At 55.1% G+C, this 20,712-nt stretch overlaps 1 protein-coding gene across 18 annotated transcripts in view; it reads right to left on the bottom strand.

The window, feature by feature from the left end:
* Positions 1–490: 490 nt before the first annotated feature.
* MEF2D (myocyte enhancer factor 2D) overlaps positions 491–20,712 on the bottom strand; it is a 102,671-nt gene continuing 82,449 nt past the window's right edge. For 6 of the 18 annotated variants that reach the window (XM_077192131.1, XM_077192123.1, XM_077192122.1 and 3 more), the window contains 7 exons: positions 18,815–19,008; positions 17,947–17,967; positions 13,677–13,806; positions 9,158–9,392; positions 1,830–5,254; positions 1,470–1,778; positions 491–1,371 (listed from right to left, as the gene is read on the bottom strand). In XM_077192131.1, the coding sequence (XP_077048246.1) occupies positions 4,924–5,254; positions 9,158–9,392; positions 13,677–13,806; positions 17,947–17,967; positions 18,815–19,008 (911 nt within the window). In that variant the 3' untranslated portion in view covers positions 491–1,371; positions 1,470–1,778; positions 1,830–4,923. Of the gene's footprint in view, positions 1,779–1,829; positions 5,255–9,157; positions 9,393–13,676; positions 13,807–17,946; positions 17,968–18,814; positions 19,009–20,712 lie in introns of all 18 variants that reach the window. The other 12 variants (XM_077192133.1, XM_077192135.1, XM_077192134.1 and 9 more) reach the window with 12 other exon arrangements.

Genomic DNA, 20,712 nt, shown 5'->3' with positions numbered 1-20,712 from the left:
ACCCGAGCCAGCCACACCCTGGGACCTCCTCCCTTCCTCCCTCCCTTCATCCTCCTCTCTGCACACACCTCGGCCACCCCAGCCCATGGCAGAGCTCTGTGCCCCCCCAGGGATGAACCCCCTGCTCTGCCCCTGCCCCACACCAAAAAATGGGCACAGACACCCCCAAAAAACCTGGCACAGAGACCCCAAAAACGGGCACAGACAACCCAAAACCCGGCACAGACACCCCAAAAACGGGCACAGACACCCCAAAAACGGGCACAGACACCCCAAAACCCAGCTTTGCCAAGCCCTGGGAAAGACCAGCCTCCCCAGGCCGGGGGTCAGAGCCCCCCCTGTGCCAGCCCCCCTGGCTCAGCCCCTGGCACCCCTGGCACCCCCTGGGCACGGGGCCGTGCCGCTGCCCCCACCCCGCCTTACCTGGGCTCAGGTGAGGGCTGGAGCATCCACAGAGAGAGAGTTCAGAAGGTAAAGATCAGAAACAGACTTTGGTTAAGTAACCACACGTTTAGAAAGGAATATATCAGTTTGGAAACATCTCAGTGCATACTTCTTATATGAAAATATACACAAATGTATTTCATTCTCCAAAAAAGGAACAATTAAAAACAAAAGCAAACTAGCCCAAACACAATATATTAGCTGTTTTTTTGTTGGTTTTTTTTTCTTTTTTTTCTTGTTGTTGTCATCCTTTAAAATCTTTAACGCTACACTTTGTTCAGGTTACACTTTTTTTGTCTTTTTTTTTTTTTTTTGTAAATGCTTTTTTTTTTCTTCATGCATTTTACACCTTTATAGCCTTTGAGAATAAATAAGCTCCATTTTGCTTCCACATCTCTAAAAACTGCAGCATTTTAACTATTGTCATTTAAATCGTGCAATTTTTTTTTTGCAACACCCCTTTTAAAAAAATGGAAAATATATATATATATTTTAAAACTAAACCCTATACAACGCAAAAATTCCAAATTAAAAAAAAAAAAATTATACACAATTGTAACTGTCAACAGTACAGATGAGCACGAGAAATAAAATTAGATCAGAAACATATTTATAGAAGCACAAAGGAGGGTGTTGGTTTCTTAGATTGTCATTCTTCTTGTTGTCTTTTGAAAATTAGGAGGAGTTTACCAGATACTACAGTCTGGGGGAGGGGGGAAATAAAGGAAAATGACCCGGACAAAAAAAGGAAAAAAAAAAATAGAATATAATAATAAAATAACCCCAAGCCCCCAACAAAGTAAAGACCCCAACAAACAGCCCCCAAACCCCTTTCACTGCGACGTGAGGCCAACGGCGTGGGTGACCTGGGCATCCCCACCTCCCCACGAGCCTGGCACAGCTGTAGGTACCAACCTAGGGCTGGAGCTGCCCATGGCACCAACCCAGGGCTGGACCTGTCCATGGCACCAACCCAGAGCTGTAGGTACCAACCCAGAGCTGTAGGTACCAACCCAGAGCTGGACCTGCCCCTGGCACCAACCCAGAGCTGTAGGTACCAACCCAGAGCTGGAGCTGCCCCTGGCACCAACCCAGGGCTGTACCTGCCCATGGCACAGCCCAGAGCTGTAGGTACCAACCTAGAGCTGGACCTGCCCCTGGCACCAACCCAGGGCTGTACCTGCCAGTGGCACCAGAGCTGGACCTGCCCATGGCACCAGGGCTGTACTTGACCCTGGCACCAGCCCAGAGCTGGACCTGCCCCTGGTACCAACCCAGGGCTGTACTTGCCCATGGCACAGCCCAGAGCTGTAGGTACCAACCCCGAGCTGTACCTGCCCATGGCACCATGGCACCATGGCACCAGCCCAGAGCCAGAGCTGTACCTGCCCATGGCACCATGGCACCAGCCCAGAGCTGCACCTGCCCATGGCACAGCTGGAGGTACCAACCCAGAGCTGCACCTGCCCATGGCACCAGCCCAGAGCTGGAACTTCCCCTGGCACCAGAGCCATCCTTGCCCTGGCACCAGAGCCATCCTTGCCCTGGCACCAGCCCAGAGCCATCCTCGCCCGTGGCACAGCCCAGGGAGCGTCGAGTGCTGCAGCTGCAGATCCAGCCAGGCAGATCTGACCCTGCATCTGCCCAACCCAGTGTTTGTCTCTTGCATTTCGTGGTTCCAGCCTCTCAGCTTCCAGGCAGAAGGGTGAACTCGGGAGTCAGGGCGTGAAGTCAATGAGCAAAAATGGTTTTTTTTGGTTTTTTTCCCCCCCTCCTGAGGGTCGCTCCGCACCGACGGCGTCGAGTGCTGGGGGGGGTCTCCACTGCTGCCTCCTCTCCGGGGTCTCTGAGCCAGCTGGGCCCTCCTGCCACGCTGCTCCCGTGGGGTTCCTTGGGTTGAGTTTATTTTTTGCGAAGACAAAAAAAAAAACCAAAATAAAATACAAAAAAAAAAAGAAAAAACGAGAGCGATGAGACGTCATTATCCCGCCTAATTTCCAAAGCAAGGCCGTGCAAAGAGCTCAGGTGCGCGTCCAGCTACGTCCGGCGGGGCGGGCGAGGAAGACCACGGTCCACAGCAGCTCTCCTGCTTCCCCAAGGGCTTGGCAGGGATGAGGGAGGGAGGAAGATCCGCTCCTGGTGCTGGCATTGCAGAGGTGAGAGCCGAGCGTGTCCCTGGCACCCGCTGGGTGTGGCTGGGGAGGGGGCACGGGGGGGTTCAGCTGCACAAAACCTGCCAGGGGTCCTTGCTCCACCCAGAGCACGGAACAGGAGAGAGAGAATTGCAGATTGATGGCTGGAGAAGAACAAAGCTGTCACTTGTGGCAGAAGTTTGGTCTTTCCGAGGTGTGGAGGGGAGGGTTTTGTCTGGCACCTTGCCTTGATCTCTCTCTCTCTCTCCATGCCTTGATCCACGAGCAGGGATGGTGCTGAGGGTACCCAGAACGCCGGCACTGCTGAGCCCCCACCACCCACCCTGACCCACAAAACCAGCTCCTCATCTTCACCCAGCTTCTGAAGGATTTCCTCTCCTCCAACCACTCCCTTTAGGCTGCCCTATTCACTCCACAATAATCATCAGCTTTTTTTTTGCTTTTTTTTGCCTTGTTTTTTCCAATTTAGAAACTTTTTGGCTGGGAAAAAGTTTGTAAAACCCCGTAAATTTGGTTTTGCCCTCATCCTAGGAGGTTTTTATGCCATCTGCCCCATTCCAAGGCTGAGCTGGCTGCTGACAGCTGGCAGAGGGATCCAGGAGGGGGGAATAAACCCCACCCTGACTCAGCTCCTCTCCCTTTGCTCTGCCTCAGGGCCCAGCTGAAGCCCAGGAACCCCCAGCTCCTCCACAGCCCCCCAAGGCTGGCCAAGCTCCAGCTGGCAAAGGTGGCATGGGGCAGGTTTTGTGCCAGTTTGGGACTGCCAGCCCTGGGGTGATGGGGCTGGGAGGGGGCACCAGCACCTGCAGGGAGAAAGCCCATCCCTAATGGCTGTGCCAGCCAGGAACGGCCCCTTCTCCTCCAAACCCCCCAGCCATGAGCAGGTTGATGCATTTTGGGATCAGGGCACTGCCACCCATCCCTGGGAAACTGCCAGAGCAAGTGGTAACATGAGGAAATCCCTGGGTTTTTCCTTCTTCCTTCCACCAAATCACTGCTCAAGGAGATTTTCTGCACAGCTCACTGTTGCCTTTAGAGGCCTAGAAACCTTCAGGCAAAATCTCATTTTAGGATCATTACTTCAGTTGCATCTTTCAGCAAAAAAAAATCATTTCTTCCCATTTTCCTGATTTAAAGCTTTGGCCCACGTGCAACATTTCCAAAATGTTTTTATGGACTTTGTTTGCTAGAACCCACAATTTTCTCTCCAAACCAGCACTAAGATTCCCCTCTCCACACACCTGCTGTGCTCAGGTGGAGTTGAGGGAAGCAGGAGCTCCAGTGTTCCAGTGACCCTGGTGAGGAACAGTGGAGTTCCCTGCTCAGGTAGGAAATGGGACTGTCATGCAAATGGGACTAAGCCTTAAAAATCTGCCTCTTCCTCCTCCTGATGCAGCTTCCCTGAAGCAGGCTGAGGATGTGGCTGCATCCCTGAGCTGCTCTCCACCTCCCTGCCCAGCTGGTGCAGGAAAACCCTTCTGGAGGAAAACCCTTCTGAAGGAAAACCCTTCTGAAGGAAAATCCTTTTGGAGAAAACCCTTCTGAAGGAAAACCCTTTTTTCTGGAGGAAAACCCTTCTGAAGGAAAACCCTTTTGGAGGAAAACCCTTCTGAAGGAAAACCCTTCTGGAGGAAAACCCTTCTGAAGGAAAACCCTTCTGGAGGAAAACCCTTCTGGAGGAAAACCCTTCTGGAGGAAAACCTTTTTGGAGGAAAACCCTTTTGGAGGAAAACCCTTCTGGAGGAAAACCCTTTTTTCTGAAGGCAAACCCTTCTGAAGGAAAACCCTTCTGGAGGAAAATCCTTTTGAAGGAAAACCTTTCTGGAGGAAAACCCTTCTGAAGGAAAACCCTTCTGGAGGAAAACCTGTGCCTACCAAAGCCCTTCAAGCTTCCAGAGAGCTGCCTCGTGTCTGACCTGTCCCTCCCTGCACAGGGAGCCTGGAATGGCCAGGAAGGTGCATTTTGGGGTGCTCTGTGCCCCATCTCCCCCCAGAGCCCATCCTGCTGCAGGTGCTCTGCCTTAGGGCTAGGATCCCACCTCCCAGAGGGTCCTGCTGGTCCTCAGGGCAGCATCCCTGGGCTTGGTGAGGACACAGATCCCTCCCTGCAGCCCCCATTCCCCCCAGCCCTGGCCGGATGCCCTGCATGCGTCCCTGCTGCTGTGCTAGAATGAATGCCTACAAAACCCTAAAGCTATTTCTCAGGCAGTTTTATGATAACTTCCCCCCCTCCCTACACACACCCCACCCCAGCCCCATGCCCATCACCCGTTTTTACCCTCCCCCTGGCCCTTCCCAGCCCCTCTGGAGCTCGCAGGGGTGCCGGTTATGTGACCCAGGTATCCAACCGCATGCGCTTTACGGAGGGGCTCTCCCCCTCGGCCTCGCTGCTGGCTCGCAGGAGACCCAGGGAGGAGCCAAAATCGGGGCGGGCGGGGTCGTCGCGCTCGCTGCTGCCCTCGTAGGAGCTGGTGTTGCTGCTGAGGCTGTCGACGGGCGAGCGGCCCGTGGGCTCGTGGCGGGGCGGGTGGGGGAAGGTGCTGAGCGGGGTGGCAGTGTTCCTCTCGCGGTTGGGCGACACGGGCTCCGACTTGATGCTGATGTTGGGGTTGGTGTTGACAGTCAAAGTGGTGGTGTGGGATAAGTGACTCCCTTGTCTGCTCGGTGGGGGGAGAGGGGGAAAGGAGGAGGAGGAGGAGAAAAAGGTGGAGGAGGGGTTAATGGGAAATCTCTCATTGTTGTCTTTTTGGTGGCCTTCTAGCCCCCAGTGCACAGAATTCAGAACTTGGACGCACTACAGCTGAATGTTTATAAGCATTAGAATGTTTATAAACCTGAATTAGAGAGGTTTATAAACACTGGACACTTCCACGATTATAAACCTGAATTAGATTATTAATCTGGATTCATAAGCACAATTATGACTTCAGAATCAGGTATCACCCACAGAGATGGGATCAGACCCTGTGGGCAGCATTCCCCTTCCCCAAGCACCCCATGATCCAGCCCCAATCCCACCCAGTGTCCCTCAGCAGTGGCCCAAAGCCATGGGTGTCCCTACAGCTCTGCCCCTGCATCCCTGAGGCTGCACAGACCAGCACATGGTACAGCCAGGAAAAAACTGGGAACGTCCTCAGCCTCTACTACAACACAAAATTCTGTCCTGGCTTTCCACACATCCTACAGCCCCACTGCTGCAGGAGGTGCTGGCAGCTCCTGAGGAAGCTGCTGCCTGTCCTGCCTGGAAAACATGCACCAGGTAGTGAGGAAACACTAAACTCCTACACAAAACCTGGTCCATCCATCCATTCCTCTGTCCATCCACCTATCCCACCCCTTCATCTGTCCATCTATCCTTCCAGTCCTCTATTCATCCCCCCTTCATCCATCCATCATCCATCCATCCATCTGTGCATCCATTTATCATCCATCCATCATCCATCCATCCATCATCCATCCATCCATCATCCATCCATCCATCCATCCATCCATCCATCCATCCATCCATCATCCATCCATCCATCATCCATCCATCATCCATCATCCATCCATCATCCATCCATCCATCCATCCATCCATCCATCCATCCATCATCCATCCATCCATCATCCATCATCCATCCATCATCCATCATCCATCCATCATCCATCCATCCATCATCCATCATCCATCCATCATCCATCCATCCATCATCCATCATCCATCCATCATCCATCCATCCATCATCCATCCATCCATCCATCCATCATCCATCCATCCATCATCCATCCATCCATCCATCCATCCATCATCCATCCATCCATCCATCATCCATCCATCCATCATCCATCATCCATCCATCCATCCATCCATCCATCCATCCATCCATCATCCATCCATCCATCCATCCATCCATCCATCATCCATCCATCCATCATCCATCCATCCATCCATCATCCATCCATCCATCATCCATCCATCCATCCATCCATCCATCATCCATCCATCCATCATCCATCGATCATCCATCATCCATCCATCATCCATCCATCCATCATCCATCCATCATCCATCATCCATCATCCATCATCCATCCATCCATCCATCCATCATCCATCCATCCATCATCCATCCATCATCCATCCATCCATCATCCATCCATCCATCATCCATCATCCATCCATCATCCATCATCCATCCATCCATCATCCATCCATCATCCATCATCCATCATCCATCATCCATCCATCCATCCATCCATCATCCATCCATCCATCATCCATCCATCATCCATCCATCCATCATCCATCCATCCATCATCCATCATCCATCCATCATCCATCATCCATCCATCCATCATCCATCCATCCATCATCCATCCATCCATCCATCCATCCATCATCCATCCATCCATCCATCCATCCATCCATCCATCATCCATCCATCCATCATCCATCCATCATCCATCATCCATCCATCATCCATCCATCCATCATCCATCCATCCATCATCCATCCATCCATCATCCATCCATCATCCATCCATCATCCATCCATCATCCATCCATCCATCCATCCATCATCCATCCATCCATCCATCCATCCATCCATCCATCCATCCATCATCCATCCATCCATCCATCCATCCATCCATCCATCCATGCATCATCCATCCATCATCCATCCATCATCCATCCATCATCCATCCATCATCCATCCATCATCCATCATCCATCCATCCATCCATCATCCATCCATCCATCCATCCATCCATCCATCATCCATCCATCATCCATCCATCCATCATCCATCATCCATCCATCATCCATCCATCCATCATCCATCCATCCATCCATCCATCCATCATCCATCATCCATCCATCCATCCATCATCCATCTCCATCCATCCATCATCCATCATCCATCCATCATCCATCCATCCATCATCCATCATCCATCCATCATCCATCCATCATCCATCCATCATCCATCCATCCATCATCCATCCATCCATCATCCATCCATCATCCATCTATCCATCCATCCATCCATCCATCATCCATCCATCCATCCATCCATCCATCCATCCATCATCCATCCATCACCCATCCATCCATCCATCATCCATCCATCCATCCATCCATCATCCATCATCCATCCATCATCCATCATCCATCCATCCATCATCATCCATCATCCATCCATCCATCATCCATCCATCCATCCATCCATCCATCCATCCATCCATCCATCCATCATCCATCCACCCATCCATCCATCCATCCATCCACCCATCCATCCATCCATCCATCCATCCCTTCATGGTGCAAAAGTGCCTTTGGCTCAGTGGCTGGGGCACTCACTGATCCCCCCTCAATTCCTGCCTCTCTTTGTCCCGTGGTCTCAATGTGATCATGTGGCTTAAATCTTTCTTTTGACTTTGTGTGGGTGCTTTACTCCACACCAAAAACCCTGCTCTAAGGTGCAAGTGCCTGTAGGTTCTGCCCTGAGGAAAAGCAATCTCTTTGCAATACTAAAAGCCACTTTCCTCTGTACCAGCAGGGCGCAATTCCAGGCACCTTATCCTGCAATGTCCATCCCATCCAGCACTGCCTGTTCTCAGCTCCCCCCAGGTGAGTGCAGGGATCAATCCCACAGTGGAGAGGCTGCTGGATGAGGCTCTGGGAGCATCCCCAAATACCCTGATCCCAGCCAGGGACTCTGGGTCACCCCTACAGTGAAAGCACTGCCCAAACCTCCCAGCTGTGCACAGGGACTCTGGGCCACCCTTACAGTGACAGGGACAGCACTGCCCAAACCTCCCAGCTGTGCACAGGGACTCTGGGTCACCCTTACAGTGACAGCACTGCCCAAACCTCCCAGCTGTGCACAGGGACTCTGGGTCACCCTTACAGTGACAGCACTGCCCAAACCCCACAGCTGTGCACAGGGACTCTGGGTCACCCCTACAGTGACAGCACTGCCCAAACCTCCCAGCTGTGCACAGGGACTCTGGGTCACCCTTACAGTGACAGCACTGCCCAAACCCCACAGCTGTGCACAGGGACTCTGGGTCACCCTTACAGTGACAGGGACAGCACTGCCCAAACCCCAGAGCTGTGCACAGGGACTCTGGGCCACCCTTACAGTGACAGCACTGCCCAAACCCCAGAGCTGTGCACAGGGACTCTGGGTCACCCTTAGAGTGACAGGGACAGCACTGCCCAAACCCCACAGCTGTGCACAGGGACTCTGGGCCACCCTTACAGTGACAGGGACAGCACTGCCCAAACCTCCCAGCTGTGCACAGGGACTCTGGGTCACCCTTAGAGTGACAGGGACAGCACTGCCCAAACCCCACAGCTGTGCACAGGGACTCTGGGTCACCCTTACAGTGACATCACTGCCCAAACCCCACAGCTGTGCAGAGCCACACAGCTCCTGCCCCCAGGAACACAGCGTGGACCCACCAGGGCCTGGCACTGGGAGTCTGGAGAACACAGGGGGCTCTCCCAGCTCCCTGGGGCTCTGCAGGTGTGGCACCCCCTGAGGAATTGTCCATTTCCCTCTGGTGTCACTCACATTAAGTTTCCTAGGGACACCGGGACCAGGTGCTGCTGCTGCGGCTGCTGCTGCGGCTGCTGCTGCTGCTGCTGCTGTTGCTGTTGTTGCTGCTGCTGCTGCTGCTGTTGCTGCTGCTGCTGCTGCTGTTGCTGCTGCTGCTGCTGCTGCCAGGCAGAGATGTTGCCAAGGGACAGCCCTCCAGGTGAGCTGAAGGCCGGCAGCGAGGAGAGCTCAGCACTCGTCAGCTGATAATCTGCAAGGGAGGAGGCCTGCAGTCAATTCCATGTCAAAGCTGTGCCCACAGTGCCCCCAGCACTGAGGGAGGATGGAGACACACCAGAGACACAAACACACGGTGGATGGGGTGTCTGTGGCCAGAGCACACAGCTCCTGTGTGGATGGTTTGTGTTGGGATCACAAAATCAATCAGGCTGGAAAAGACCTCTGAGATCCACTTCAATCTAAGACAAAACACTACATCAGAAAAGGGACATTTAAAGGCCATCTAGTCCAACATGCAGGGACACTTCTCACTATGCCACACTGCTCCCTGTTCAACCTGGCCTTGGACACCTCCAGCAATGGGGCAGCCACAGCTTCTCTGGGCAGCCTGTGCCAGCACCTCCCCACCCTCAGTGTGAACAATTCCCTCCTTAAATCCAATTCCCTCCTTAAATCCAATTCCCTCCTTAAATCCAATTCCCTCCTCAAATCCACTTCTCTTTCACCCAGAGGGTGCTGCTGGCAGGACCTGCCCCCTCCACAACACCCCCAGTGCCCCTGGCACAGCAGTGCCCATGGCAGCTGTGTCTGGCTCCTCCCAGGAAGGGCCATGAACATGTGAGACCCCCCCAGAGCCCCCTCCAGCCAAATGTACAGAGCCAGACACAGCTCCTGCCCTCCTGGGGCAGCAAACCTGGCAGCTGGCACCCAGCTGGGCCTGGGCACCCTGACCTGGGCCTGGGCATCCTCACCTGTACCTGGGGCACCCTCACCGGGGCCTGGGCATCCTCACCTGTACCTGGGCATCGCCACCTGGGCATCTCCACCTGTGCCTGGGGCATCCCCACCTGTACCTGGGGCACCCTCACCTGGGCCTGGGCATCCCCACCTGTACCTGGGGCATCCCCACCTGGGCATCCCCATCTGTGCCTGGGCATCCCCACCTGTACCTGGGGCATCCCCAGCTGGGCATCCCCATCTGTGCCTGGGCATCCCCACCTGTGCCTGGGGCATCCCCACCTGTACCTGGGGCACCCTCACCTGGGCCTGGGCATCCCCACCTGTACCTGGGGCATCCCCACCTGGGCATCCCCATCTGTGCCTGGGCATCCCCACCTGTACCTGGGGCATCCCCACCTGGGCATCCCCATCTGTGCCTGGGTATCCTCACCTGTACCTGGGCATCCCCACCTGGGCATCCCCACCTGTGCCTGGGCATCCCCACCTGTACCTGGGGCATCCCCACCTGGGCATCCCCACCTGTGCCTGGGCATCTCCACCTGTACCTGGGGCATCCCCACCTGGGCATCCCCACCTGTGCCTGGGCATCTCCACCTGCACCTGGGTCAGCCCCACTTGTACCTGGGCACCCCCACCTGTGCCTGGGGTACTCTCATCTATACCTGGGGCACCCTCACTTGTACCTGGGGCATCCCCACCTGTACCTGGGGCATCCCCACCTGTACCTGGGCCGTACCTGGGACAGCCCCACCCATGCCTGGGACACCCCTCGCGCGCCGTGTCCCGGGTGGCAGCAGGGGGCGCTCCCTGCCCGCCATGGGGACACGGAGCTGTCACCGTGACCCCCCCTCCACAGGACTCCCCCACACTGTTCCCACCCCTCCACGGGCACCCCCCACCCCAGGACCCCCCCAGATTTGCAGGGCAATGCCTGTTCCCTACAGACCCCACTGAAAATCCCAGTGGGGCACCTCCAACCAGAGGGGATTTTACAAAGAATGCTGGTGGAGAAAGCCAGGGAGGGAAGGAGATGGTCAGGCCTTGGTCAGCCGTGTCAGCCTGCCACAGCCACCCAGCAAACCCTCCTCACACCCTCTCCTCCCCCTCCCTAGCTCTAATTTTGGGTGTCTCGTGGTTTCAGCTGTCCCCACCCCAGCAGCACACACAGAGGTGGCTGTGCTGGTGCTGAACTGCTGCCAAATCCCCAGCACACCCCACCCAAGATCCTGGCACCGGCTTCCCTGCTCCACACCCCCCTGCACTGCCTGCTCTGCTCTGGGAGCTCCTGACACTCCTGGCTGCCCCTCAGCCCCCAGCAGGGCTTCAGCCCCAGGTCACAGGGCTGGGAAGGGGCAGGTTTGACACCCCAGCACAGGAAAGGGCACAGAATTGTGGCCAAAGGGCAGCTCAGCACAGCTGCACCAGCCTGGAATCCAGGCAATGCCCACCCAGCTACCAGGTGAGTCCTGGGCAGTGCTCCAGGCAATGCTCCAGGGTGGGAGTTTGCTCAGGGCATCTGCAGCCCTCCACCACCTCTGCAGCACCACAGAACCACTGAATTATCTGGGCTGGAAAGGCTGTCCCAGACCATGGAGTCCAACTGTTCCCCCAGCACTGCCAAGGCCACCACTGAGCCATGTCCCCAAGTGCCACAGTCACCTCTGTTAAATCCCTCCAGGCATGGTGACACCACCACTGCCCCAGACAGCCTGTTCAAAGCCTGAACACCTTTTCCACACAGAATTTTTCCCTAATATCCCACCTAAACCCCCCCTGGGGTGGTTTCTCCTTGTCCTGCCCTTTGTCACCTGGGAGCAGAGCCCAGTCCTGGCTGTCCCCTCCTGTCAGGGAGTTGTGGACAGTGACAAAGTCCCTCCAAACCTCCTTTTCTCCAGGCTGGAAAGGCTGTCCCAGACCATGGAGTCCAATGGCTCCCCCAGCACTGCCAAGGCCACCACTGAGCCATGTCCCCAAGTGCCACAGTCACCTCTGTTAAATCCCTCCAGGCATGGTGACACCACCACTGCCCCAGTCTGTTCCAAGGCCTGAACACCTTTTCCACACAGAATTTTTCCCTAATATCCCCACCTAAACCCCCCCTGGGGTGGTTTCTCCTTGTCCTGCCCTTTGTCACCCAGGAGCAGAGCCCAATCCTGGCTGTCCCCTCCTGTCAGGGAGTTGTGGACAGTGACAAAGTCCCTCCAAACCTCCTTTCCTCCAGGCTGAGCCCCCTCAGCTCCTTGTGCTCCAGACCCTTCACAAATGAAGCCAATTCCTGCCCAGCTAACAGGGCAGCTCTGGCAGCACTGCCAGGTTCAGAGTTTGCACCCTCCAGTGGTGCCTCCACAGCACCTGGGCAGGAACACAGCTCTGCCCACGGTCAGCTGAGAGAAAAAATAACTGCAGAGAGCTGAAATTCAGGCTCCTCTGCTCTGAGCAGTGCACAGGGCTCAATTAAAACCTATTTTGGGGACTCTGGCTGGCTGGTGAACCACATGGTCACGCAGGAGAGCAGCCCCATCACGCACAGCCAGCATCTCTGGGACTGCACCTACTCATTAGGACAGGGAGTATCCAACTGCCACTTCTGCCTTCTTCCAGACAAGCAGCTTTTGTACATTTGTTGCAAACTTTTCCTCAGAACAAGTTACACAGGCAGCCAGCAAGCCCTCAAAGCCTTGCTGGAGGTCTGACAGGTGAGAGATGAGCAATTCTTGTGTTTGGGCAAGTGCACTGTCACTGTCGCCTGGGGCTGGTTCCAACCCAGCACCCGAATCAGCTGTGGCTGGGAGCAGGTTGGGTTGCATTCCTCCCAAACTTTCTGAGGGATTTGTTGTCATTATTACAACATCCCCAGAGCTCTGAGAGCCCGGGGATGGGTGTAGCTGTAATTAGCACCCACTTGCACAGTGCAATGGGCTGCATCAGCCCTCACAGCCCTTCTGGCTATGACAATGAGCTCTCACCACTGACACAATGAATTTCCCTTGCTTTTAGTCCTGTGGAGGAACCCTTGCACTCAATGTGCTGCAGTGGAGAGTGCCAGGAGCATCACTGCAGCTGCTCAGGGAGCCCCAGGCACACCTGCAGCAGCACATTTCCCTCTGGGGCTGAGACACCTGAGAGCTCTGTCCTGGTCAGGTCCTGTCTGCTTAAAGCTCTGTCCTGGTCAGGTCCTGTCTGTGCCAGAGCTCTGTCCTGGCCAGGTCCTGTCTGAGTCAGAGCTAACTGAGACACCTGAGAGCTCTGTCCTGGCCAGGTCCTGTCTGTGTCAGAGCTGAGACACCTGAGAGCTCTGTCCTGGCCAGGTCCTGTCTGCTTAAAGCTCTGCTCTGGTCAGGTCCTGTCTGCTTAAAGCTCTGCCTTGGCCAGGTCCTGTCTGTGTCAGAGCTGAGACACCTGAGAGCTCTGTCCTGGTCAGGTCCTGTCTGCTTAAAGCTCTGTCCTGGCCAGGTCCTGTCTGTGTCAGAGCTAACTGAGACACCTCAGATCTCTGCCCTGGCCATGTCCTGCTTTAGATTTCTGTCCTGGCCATGTCTCACCTGCTCAGATCTCTGTCCTGCCCATGTCTTACCTGTGTTGTAGGCTGTGGGCATGGCTGAGAAGGGCAGCCCCTGTGTCAGCAGACTCGGAGTGGCCACGGACACGACTGGTGTGGTCAGAGAGTGAGTTGCTTGAGAGACACCCAAGCGCTGTGTGTTCTGCTGTGGGAGCAAACAGGGAGGGAGTTAAACCATTCCAGATGGTTGGATTGGGTCATTTTCAGAGGTTGTGGCCCCCCCAGACCCCCTGGGCATGCACTGGGACTGAGCATGGAGACCGTGGGACAGGCAGGGTTGATCCTCTGGCCATTCCACACTGCAAAAAAGCAAAGTACAAACCACACCAGGCACTGCCACTCATCTGCAGGTCACGGCCTTGAGTCCCCTTCCTTCACCCAGCAGCACCAGCCATGCCCCTGAGTGCATGGAGGGGGAAACCACCAGGAGGCCTCAGACAATTCCTCACTGCTTTCCAGAGTCAGCCTTGCTGAGCTCCCAAGGAGTGACAAAGGCATCAAAGCAAACCAAAACCAGCACAGAGCTGACATCTCCCTGCAGCTCTGGTGGCCAGGAACAAACCCCTGCCTCAAGGGAAGCTGAGGACACCAAGCACTGGCCTCAGGATTTTAAAGGGACTCTGGAATCCCTAAACTCCAAGTCCAGAGCTCAGCAACCTGCTGGCTCAGTGCCCTCACAAGGTTTTGGTGACTCAGGTATTAGCAGGTCCACCATGGAAAAATTCTGCCCTTGGACCAGAGCACCCCAAGCTCCCCCCTTTGGTTTTCCAGGCAGTTATGTGGGCAGACCCACAGGTCAGATTCAGCCCTGTTTACAAGGCAGATAATCTGGGCTGTCTCTGCTGATCTGATTTAAATCAGACTCAAGAGGCTTGACTCTAATCCCAAGCACCCAGCACACGTCACCCTGTGAAGACTGGGGCAGTGCCCAGCTTGAACCACGCCTGGCACGAGGGTGCAACTGTGCAGCTCAGGGCTCCCCAGGCTGGGCACACACTCTGCAGTGCTCCCCCATGGCCAGGGAGACCCTCCTGGCACAGGGCTGGAGGCTGGCACCCTGCCCTGGCCACCTGCAGGGGCTGAGAGCACCTGGCTGTGCAGGATTTGCTCCCCTTGCACCCACACAGTGCCCAGCCCCGGGTGCCCCTGGTGGCCTGGGCAAGGAGATTAGCAGGGCTCTGACTGCTAAAGCTGTGGGGGGCTGCAGGAGAAGGTTTTCCTGGCACACATCCTGCTGGCAGCCAGCCCTGGCCGTGCTGTGGGTTAAGGATGTGGCACAAAAGATCTTTACAAAGGCACAGCCCTGTCCCTGTCCTGCCTGCATGAGAGACCAGGGGGATGCAGGGCCCACAGCCCCATCCCTTCTGCAGGGCCCACAGCCCCATCCCTTCTGCAGGGCCCACAGCCCCATTCTGCCCCTCTCTGCAGCCCCATCCCTTGTGCCCCTCTCTGCAGGGCCCACAGCCCCATCCCTTCTGCAGGGCCCACAGCCCCATTCTGCCCCTCTCTGCAGCCCCATATCCCTTGTGCCCCTCTCTGCAGGGCCCACAGCCCCATCCCTTCTGCCCCTCTCTGCAGCCCCCACAGCCCCATCCCTTGTGCCCTTCTCTGCAAGGCCCACAGCCCCATTCTGCCCCTCTGCAGGGCCCACAGCCCCATCCCTTGTGCAGGGCCCACAGCCCCATTCTGCCCCTTTCTGCAGGGCCCACAGCCCCATTCTGCCCCTCTCTGCAGTCCCCACAGCCCCATCCCTTGTGCAGGGCCCACAGCCCCATTCTGCCCCTCTCTGCAGCCCCATATCCCTTGTGCCCCTCTCTGCAGGGCCCACAGCCCCATCCCTTGTGCCCCCACAGCCCCATTCTGCTCCTCTCTGCAGGGGCCACAGCCCCATCCCTTGTGCAGGGCCCACAGCCCCATATCCCTTGTGCCCCTCTCTGCAGTCCCCACAGCCCCATCCCTTCTGCAGGGCCCACAGCCCCATCCCTTGTGCCCCTCTCTGCAGGGTCCACAACCCCATTCTGCCCCTCTCTGCAGGGCCCACAGCCCCATCCCTTGTGCCCCCACAGCCCCACATCCCTTGTGCCCCCACAGCCCCATCCCTTGTGCCCCCACAGCCCCATATCCCTGGTGCCCCCATATCCCTGGTGCCCCTCTCTGCAGGGCCCTGTGCCTTCCCTGGCAGGGCACAGGGGTGAGTGTGGCACAGGGACAGCAGCAGGGCAAGCTGTGCCAGCCCCAGGAACCCCCCTGGTGCCCTGAGGTGAGCGTGGGCGCCGTTGCCATTGTCACAACGCCCGATTTTCAGCGCAATCCACGCAGGGAGGAGCTGTGCAAGCTGCCCCCCACACCGTGCCACTCACACCGTGCCCACAGACAACACTCCCAGGTGGTGCCAACCATGCAGCATGCTGCCAGGGCATGGACCCTGCTGGCTCTGCAGTGGTGGGAGGGTGGACAGCAATGGGGGGACACCTCTCTGAAGCCTGGCAGGGAGGAGAGCAGGCTCAGAGCTGCAGGAGCAGCACTGAGGGTGGCAGGGCTGGGGCTGTGGGCACTGGGGATGCACTGGAGGGATCCTGACTCATCTTACAGCTGCCTGGGATGAGGTGGGAGCTGCCACTTGCAGAGAGGATCTGCTGTGTGTGGGCTGAGCAGCGTGGAGGGAGCAAAGCTGGGGAGAAGCTGGAGGAGCAGGGGGGATCTGTGGGGCACACACCCTGCAGTTCCCTTCCTGATGCAGCAGTGCCAAGGTGCCTGTGCCAGCCTGGCCACATTTCACCACCCTCACTGGCATCCACCTGACTGCTGCCACCTTGGCTGGGGCGAGTGTCGCAGGCATCTTTTATGGAAAATAATCCTTTCCTTGGGAATTTTCCTCCTGAGAAGCTGGGAGGCCTCAGGAACAAAATGCAAACATTGATTATCTGCTGCTGTGGAATGCAACAGGTGCATCTGGGATTGGGCTCATGTGGTTGTTTCTCATTAATGGCCAATCACAGCCCAGCTGGCTCGGACTCTATCAGAGCCACAAACCTTTGTTATCATTCCTTCTTTTTCTATTCTTAGCCAGCCTTCTGATGAAATCCTTTCTTCTATTCTTTTAGTATAGTTTAAATATAATAACTCTCATAAAATAATAAATCAAGTTTTCTGAAACATGGAGTCAGATCCTCATCTCCTCCCTCATCCTCAGACCCCTGTGAACACCCTCACAAGGTGAGGACGTTTTTCACTTCAGGCCAAAAGCCACCAGGTGAATTCAGCCCAACAATTAAAACTGCAAATGCCACCCCAGTGGATTTGCACCAATGCTGCTGCAGTGTGCAGCCAGGGAATGGGCACAGGGATCAGGAAGGAGCAGATGGGGAGGGCAGAGTGACTGCTCCCCCTCCACACACGGGGAAACTGAGGCACAGAGATGCTGGAAGGGGGCCACTAAGCAAGAAGGGTTTGGGGACACAAAGAGCAGCAGAATTTGTGTCTGTCATGCCTGGCCCACCCTTGCCCTGGCCAGGAGTGTCTCAGTGCAGGCTGCCAGAGGGATTGGCTTTCTCCTGTGTTTTTGGAGAGCTTTTCCCTGGCTGTGGGATCTGCATCCTGCAGCAGCTCCTGCCCTTCCCTTGCTGGGCTGACCCTGTCTCCCATCTGCCCTGCACCAGAATAGCAACAGAGCAGAGTGAATCCTTGCCACAAACAAGGTGGCATTCACTTTGCTGCCAGGGAGAGGGGAAAAAAAAAAAAAGCCATAAAAATAACACAGAAAACTGCCCTGTGCACAAGGGAGGTTTAGGGAGTGCACAAAGCAGCCAGTGGATTTACACAGGCTTTAAATAAAATCTTTAATATGGGAAGAGCCTGATTTACTCCCTGTCTCCCATGTGCTGGCCATGGGCCAGGTCTCCCTGTGCTGGAGCTGTGGTGGCTCCAGCCAAGCCCCATGGGCAGGTCCAGGGCAGTGGCAGTGCCCAGCTCAGCTCCACAGTCCCCACAGGGACCCTGGCTGACCTCCCCAGGGGGACCAACACAGCAATTTTGGCCTTGGTGGAGAAACAGGCCCTTTGCAGCTCCTGCCAGCTCCTTTCCCACAGGGAACTGGGTTTTCCTAAGAGCTGTTTTTCTCTGGATTTATTTTCTGCAGCAGGACTGGATCCAAGCTGGTGCCCACATTCCCACCACAGAGAGCCAGTGCCCACCCCTCTGTGTGCCCCATGCCAGGCCAGGACAGGACTGAGGGGACAAACAGCCCATGGGCCACCACACCATGCACACCCAGAGGGGAACTCACCAGAGCCAGGTGGTCCTCGGTCTGTGCAGGGGAGAACAGGGAGAGAACCGAGAGCACTGTTAACTCACACAGCCCCCCCCAGCAGCACCCTGCCCACTGGCACCTCACCCTCACCTCCAAGGGGCACACACAGGTCAGGGTGGTGCTTGGGAGAGGGTTTGTGCCAGCCATGGGGCACAAACAGCTCAAAATGGTGATTGGGAGAGGGTTTGTGCCATTTATGGGGCACAAACAGCTCAAAATGGTGATTGGGAGAGGGTTTGTGCCAGCCATGGGGCACACACAGGTCAGATGGTGACTGAGAGAGGGTTTGTACCATTCATGGGGCACACTTGAGTCAGGGTGGTGATTGGGAGAGGGTTTGTACCATCCATGGAGCACAAACTGCTGAGAATGGTGCCTGGGAGAGGGTTTGTACCATCCATGGGGCACAAACTGATGAAAATGGCACTTGGGAGAGGGTTTGCACCATCCATGGGGCACACACAGGTCAGATGGTGCTTGGGAGAGGGTTTGTACCATCCATGGGGCACAAACTGGTGAAAATGGCACTTGGGAGAGGGTTTGCACCATCCATGGGGCACACCCAGCTCAGAGTGGTGCTTGGTACAGGGTTTGTACCACCCATGGGGCACACACAGTGTCAGGGTGGTGACTGAGAGAGGCTTTGCACCATCCACGGGGCACACCCAGCTCACAGTGCTGCCCGCTCCAGGATGCTGCAGGCACGAACCCCATCCTTCCCCCTCACATCTCCCCTCCAGCACGGCCCCATCCAGCTCCCAAATTACCACTACAGCCCCAAATTACCCCTCTGGCACCCCTTGGCACCCCCTGGCAGCCCCAGCAGTGGCACGGTGGCACTCACCAGGTGGTGCATCAGCCCCTTGCTGCCCTGCGAGGTGATGACTCGCAGGTCGGGCTTGCGGCTGTTGGGGGCCAGCTGAGCTCCGTGCGCCCCCGGTGGTGGAGGGGACTTGGCCGGGATGATCTTGCCCAGGCTGCTGCCGTTGGACACGGGCAGGAGCCCCGGAGAGGCCCTGGCACTGACGTAGCCGTTTCCTGCAGTGGGAAAAATGCGTGTGTTTAATGATTGGGTTTTTTGCAGATATTCAAATGGATGTTAGATGGGTTGGGTTAGAAAGTGATGCTGTGTTCATTCTCTTAAGTAGTGTGGTAAATAGAGTTTTAGGTTATAACAAAGTGTTAAAATAGAAATGATGCTGTGTAGGATACTTTTCTAAAGAAAGGACTTGAGATAGCAGCCACAGGACACCTCAATCTTTCAGAGAAAGAGAATTTATTGCCCATTATCAGGAGAAACGAATTTCTTCCTGCCTCAAAGGTGCTGTTAGGATTCAGAGGAAGAAGTTGATGATGACCAGACAGAATCCTGTGTTTGAATGGAATTTATGCATCATGTATGAAGTGTATGAATATGCAACAGGCTGCTGTTTTTAAGGGTTAATCCTTTGTTAATGGGGGTCCTTTTTCAGGCTGGTGCTGCCCAGAAAAAGGCACCTGGACATCCTAACTCTTTGTGTCTCTATTGTCTCATATTGTCCTAATTCAAATTGCCAAAATTATTATTACTCTAATTGTATTACTACTTTTTATAACCATTTTATTACTAATAAACTTTTAAAATTTTAAAAACAAGTGATTGGCACAGGAACAGGGGGCACAGAGAGGGAGGAGGTGAAGGCTGGAGGAGTGGCAGTGGTGATGGTGATGGACACACTGCACTGGGGCTCCATCAGTGCTCCAGTGCTGGGGAAGATGAAACATGATTTAAAACATGATTTTTTTCATCATTTTTAGAAGAAAAATGATTTATAAGGAAAGCCTTACAAATATGATTGTCTGGCAAAAGATTTTGAGAATATGGAAACTATAAGCGAGATTGAAATGAAAGCAAGCTTTGAGATCCCTCAGTTACTGAACAACTGGAAAACAATGGTGTGGCTGGACTGAAGGTGATCCCCTTTTGATGGAACAACACCCTCTGCTTGCAGACAGGCCCAAGGGGCAGAGCAGACCCTACAGCTTGGCAGAAGGGGCCCAAAGAGGAGTTTTTAGGGTTTAAAATGTAACACAGGATGGTAATGTAATGATTCTTATAGGCTGGATGGAAATGCTGTAGGATTTGTATCTTGTACTGGATTGGTGAGTGAGAATCAGAATATTCAGCACAGAAGAAGATTTATTGTATTGTAATGGGAACCTCACTCTCTTACCCCTTTTACTCTCTTACCCTTTTAAGCTCTTACCCCTTTTACTCCTTTACTCTCTCACCCTCTCATCCTCTCTCCCCCTCTCTTCTCTCAGTCCTGCTCCAGCTGTGCCTGGCAGCTCCCAGCAGGGCCCTGCACCCAGGCCCTTTGCAATGAACCCCAAATCCCAAAAAGCCCCTGCACCCAGGCCCTTTGCAATAAACCCCAAACTCCAAAAGGTCCCTGCACCCAGGCCCTTTGCAAAAACCCCAAATCCCAAAAGGCCCCTGCACCCAGGCCCTGTGCAATGAACCCCAAACTCCAAAAGGCCCCTGCACCCAGGCCCTTTGCAATAAACCCCAAATCCCAAGAGGCCCCTGCACCCAGGCCCTTTGCAATGAACCCCAAACTCCACAAGGCCCCTGCACCCAGGCCCTTTGCAATAAACCCCAAATTCCTGACCTGGCTGCAGAGATTCCTCACCTCCATCCATCCCGACCATCCTACACTCCATGACTGCTCCTTCCTGTGGGAGAGCAGCACCTCATCCCCC

This window comes from Agelaius phoeniceus, chromosome 31 (genome assembly GCF_051311805.1).
Source record: "Agelaius phoeniceus isolate bAgePho1 chromosome 31, bAgePho1.hap1, whole genome shotgun sequence".
NCBI classification, from domain to species: Eukaryota; Metazoa; Chordata; class Aves; order Passeriformes; family Icteridae; genus Agelaius; species Agelaius phoeniceus.
Note: the sequence above shows the minus strand (reverse complement) of the source record. Positions and strands in the feature narration are given on the sequence as shown.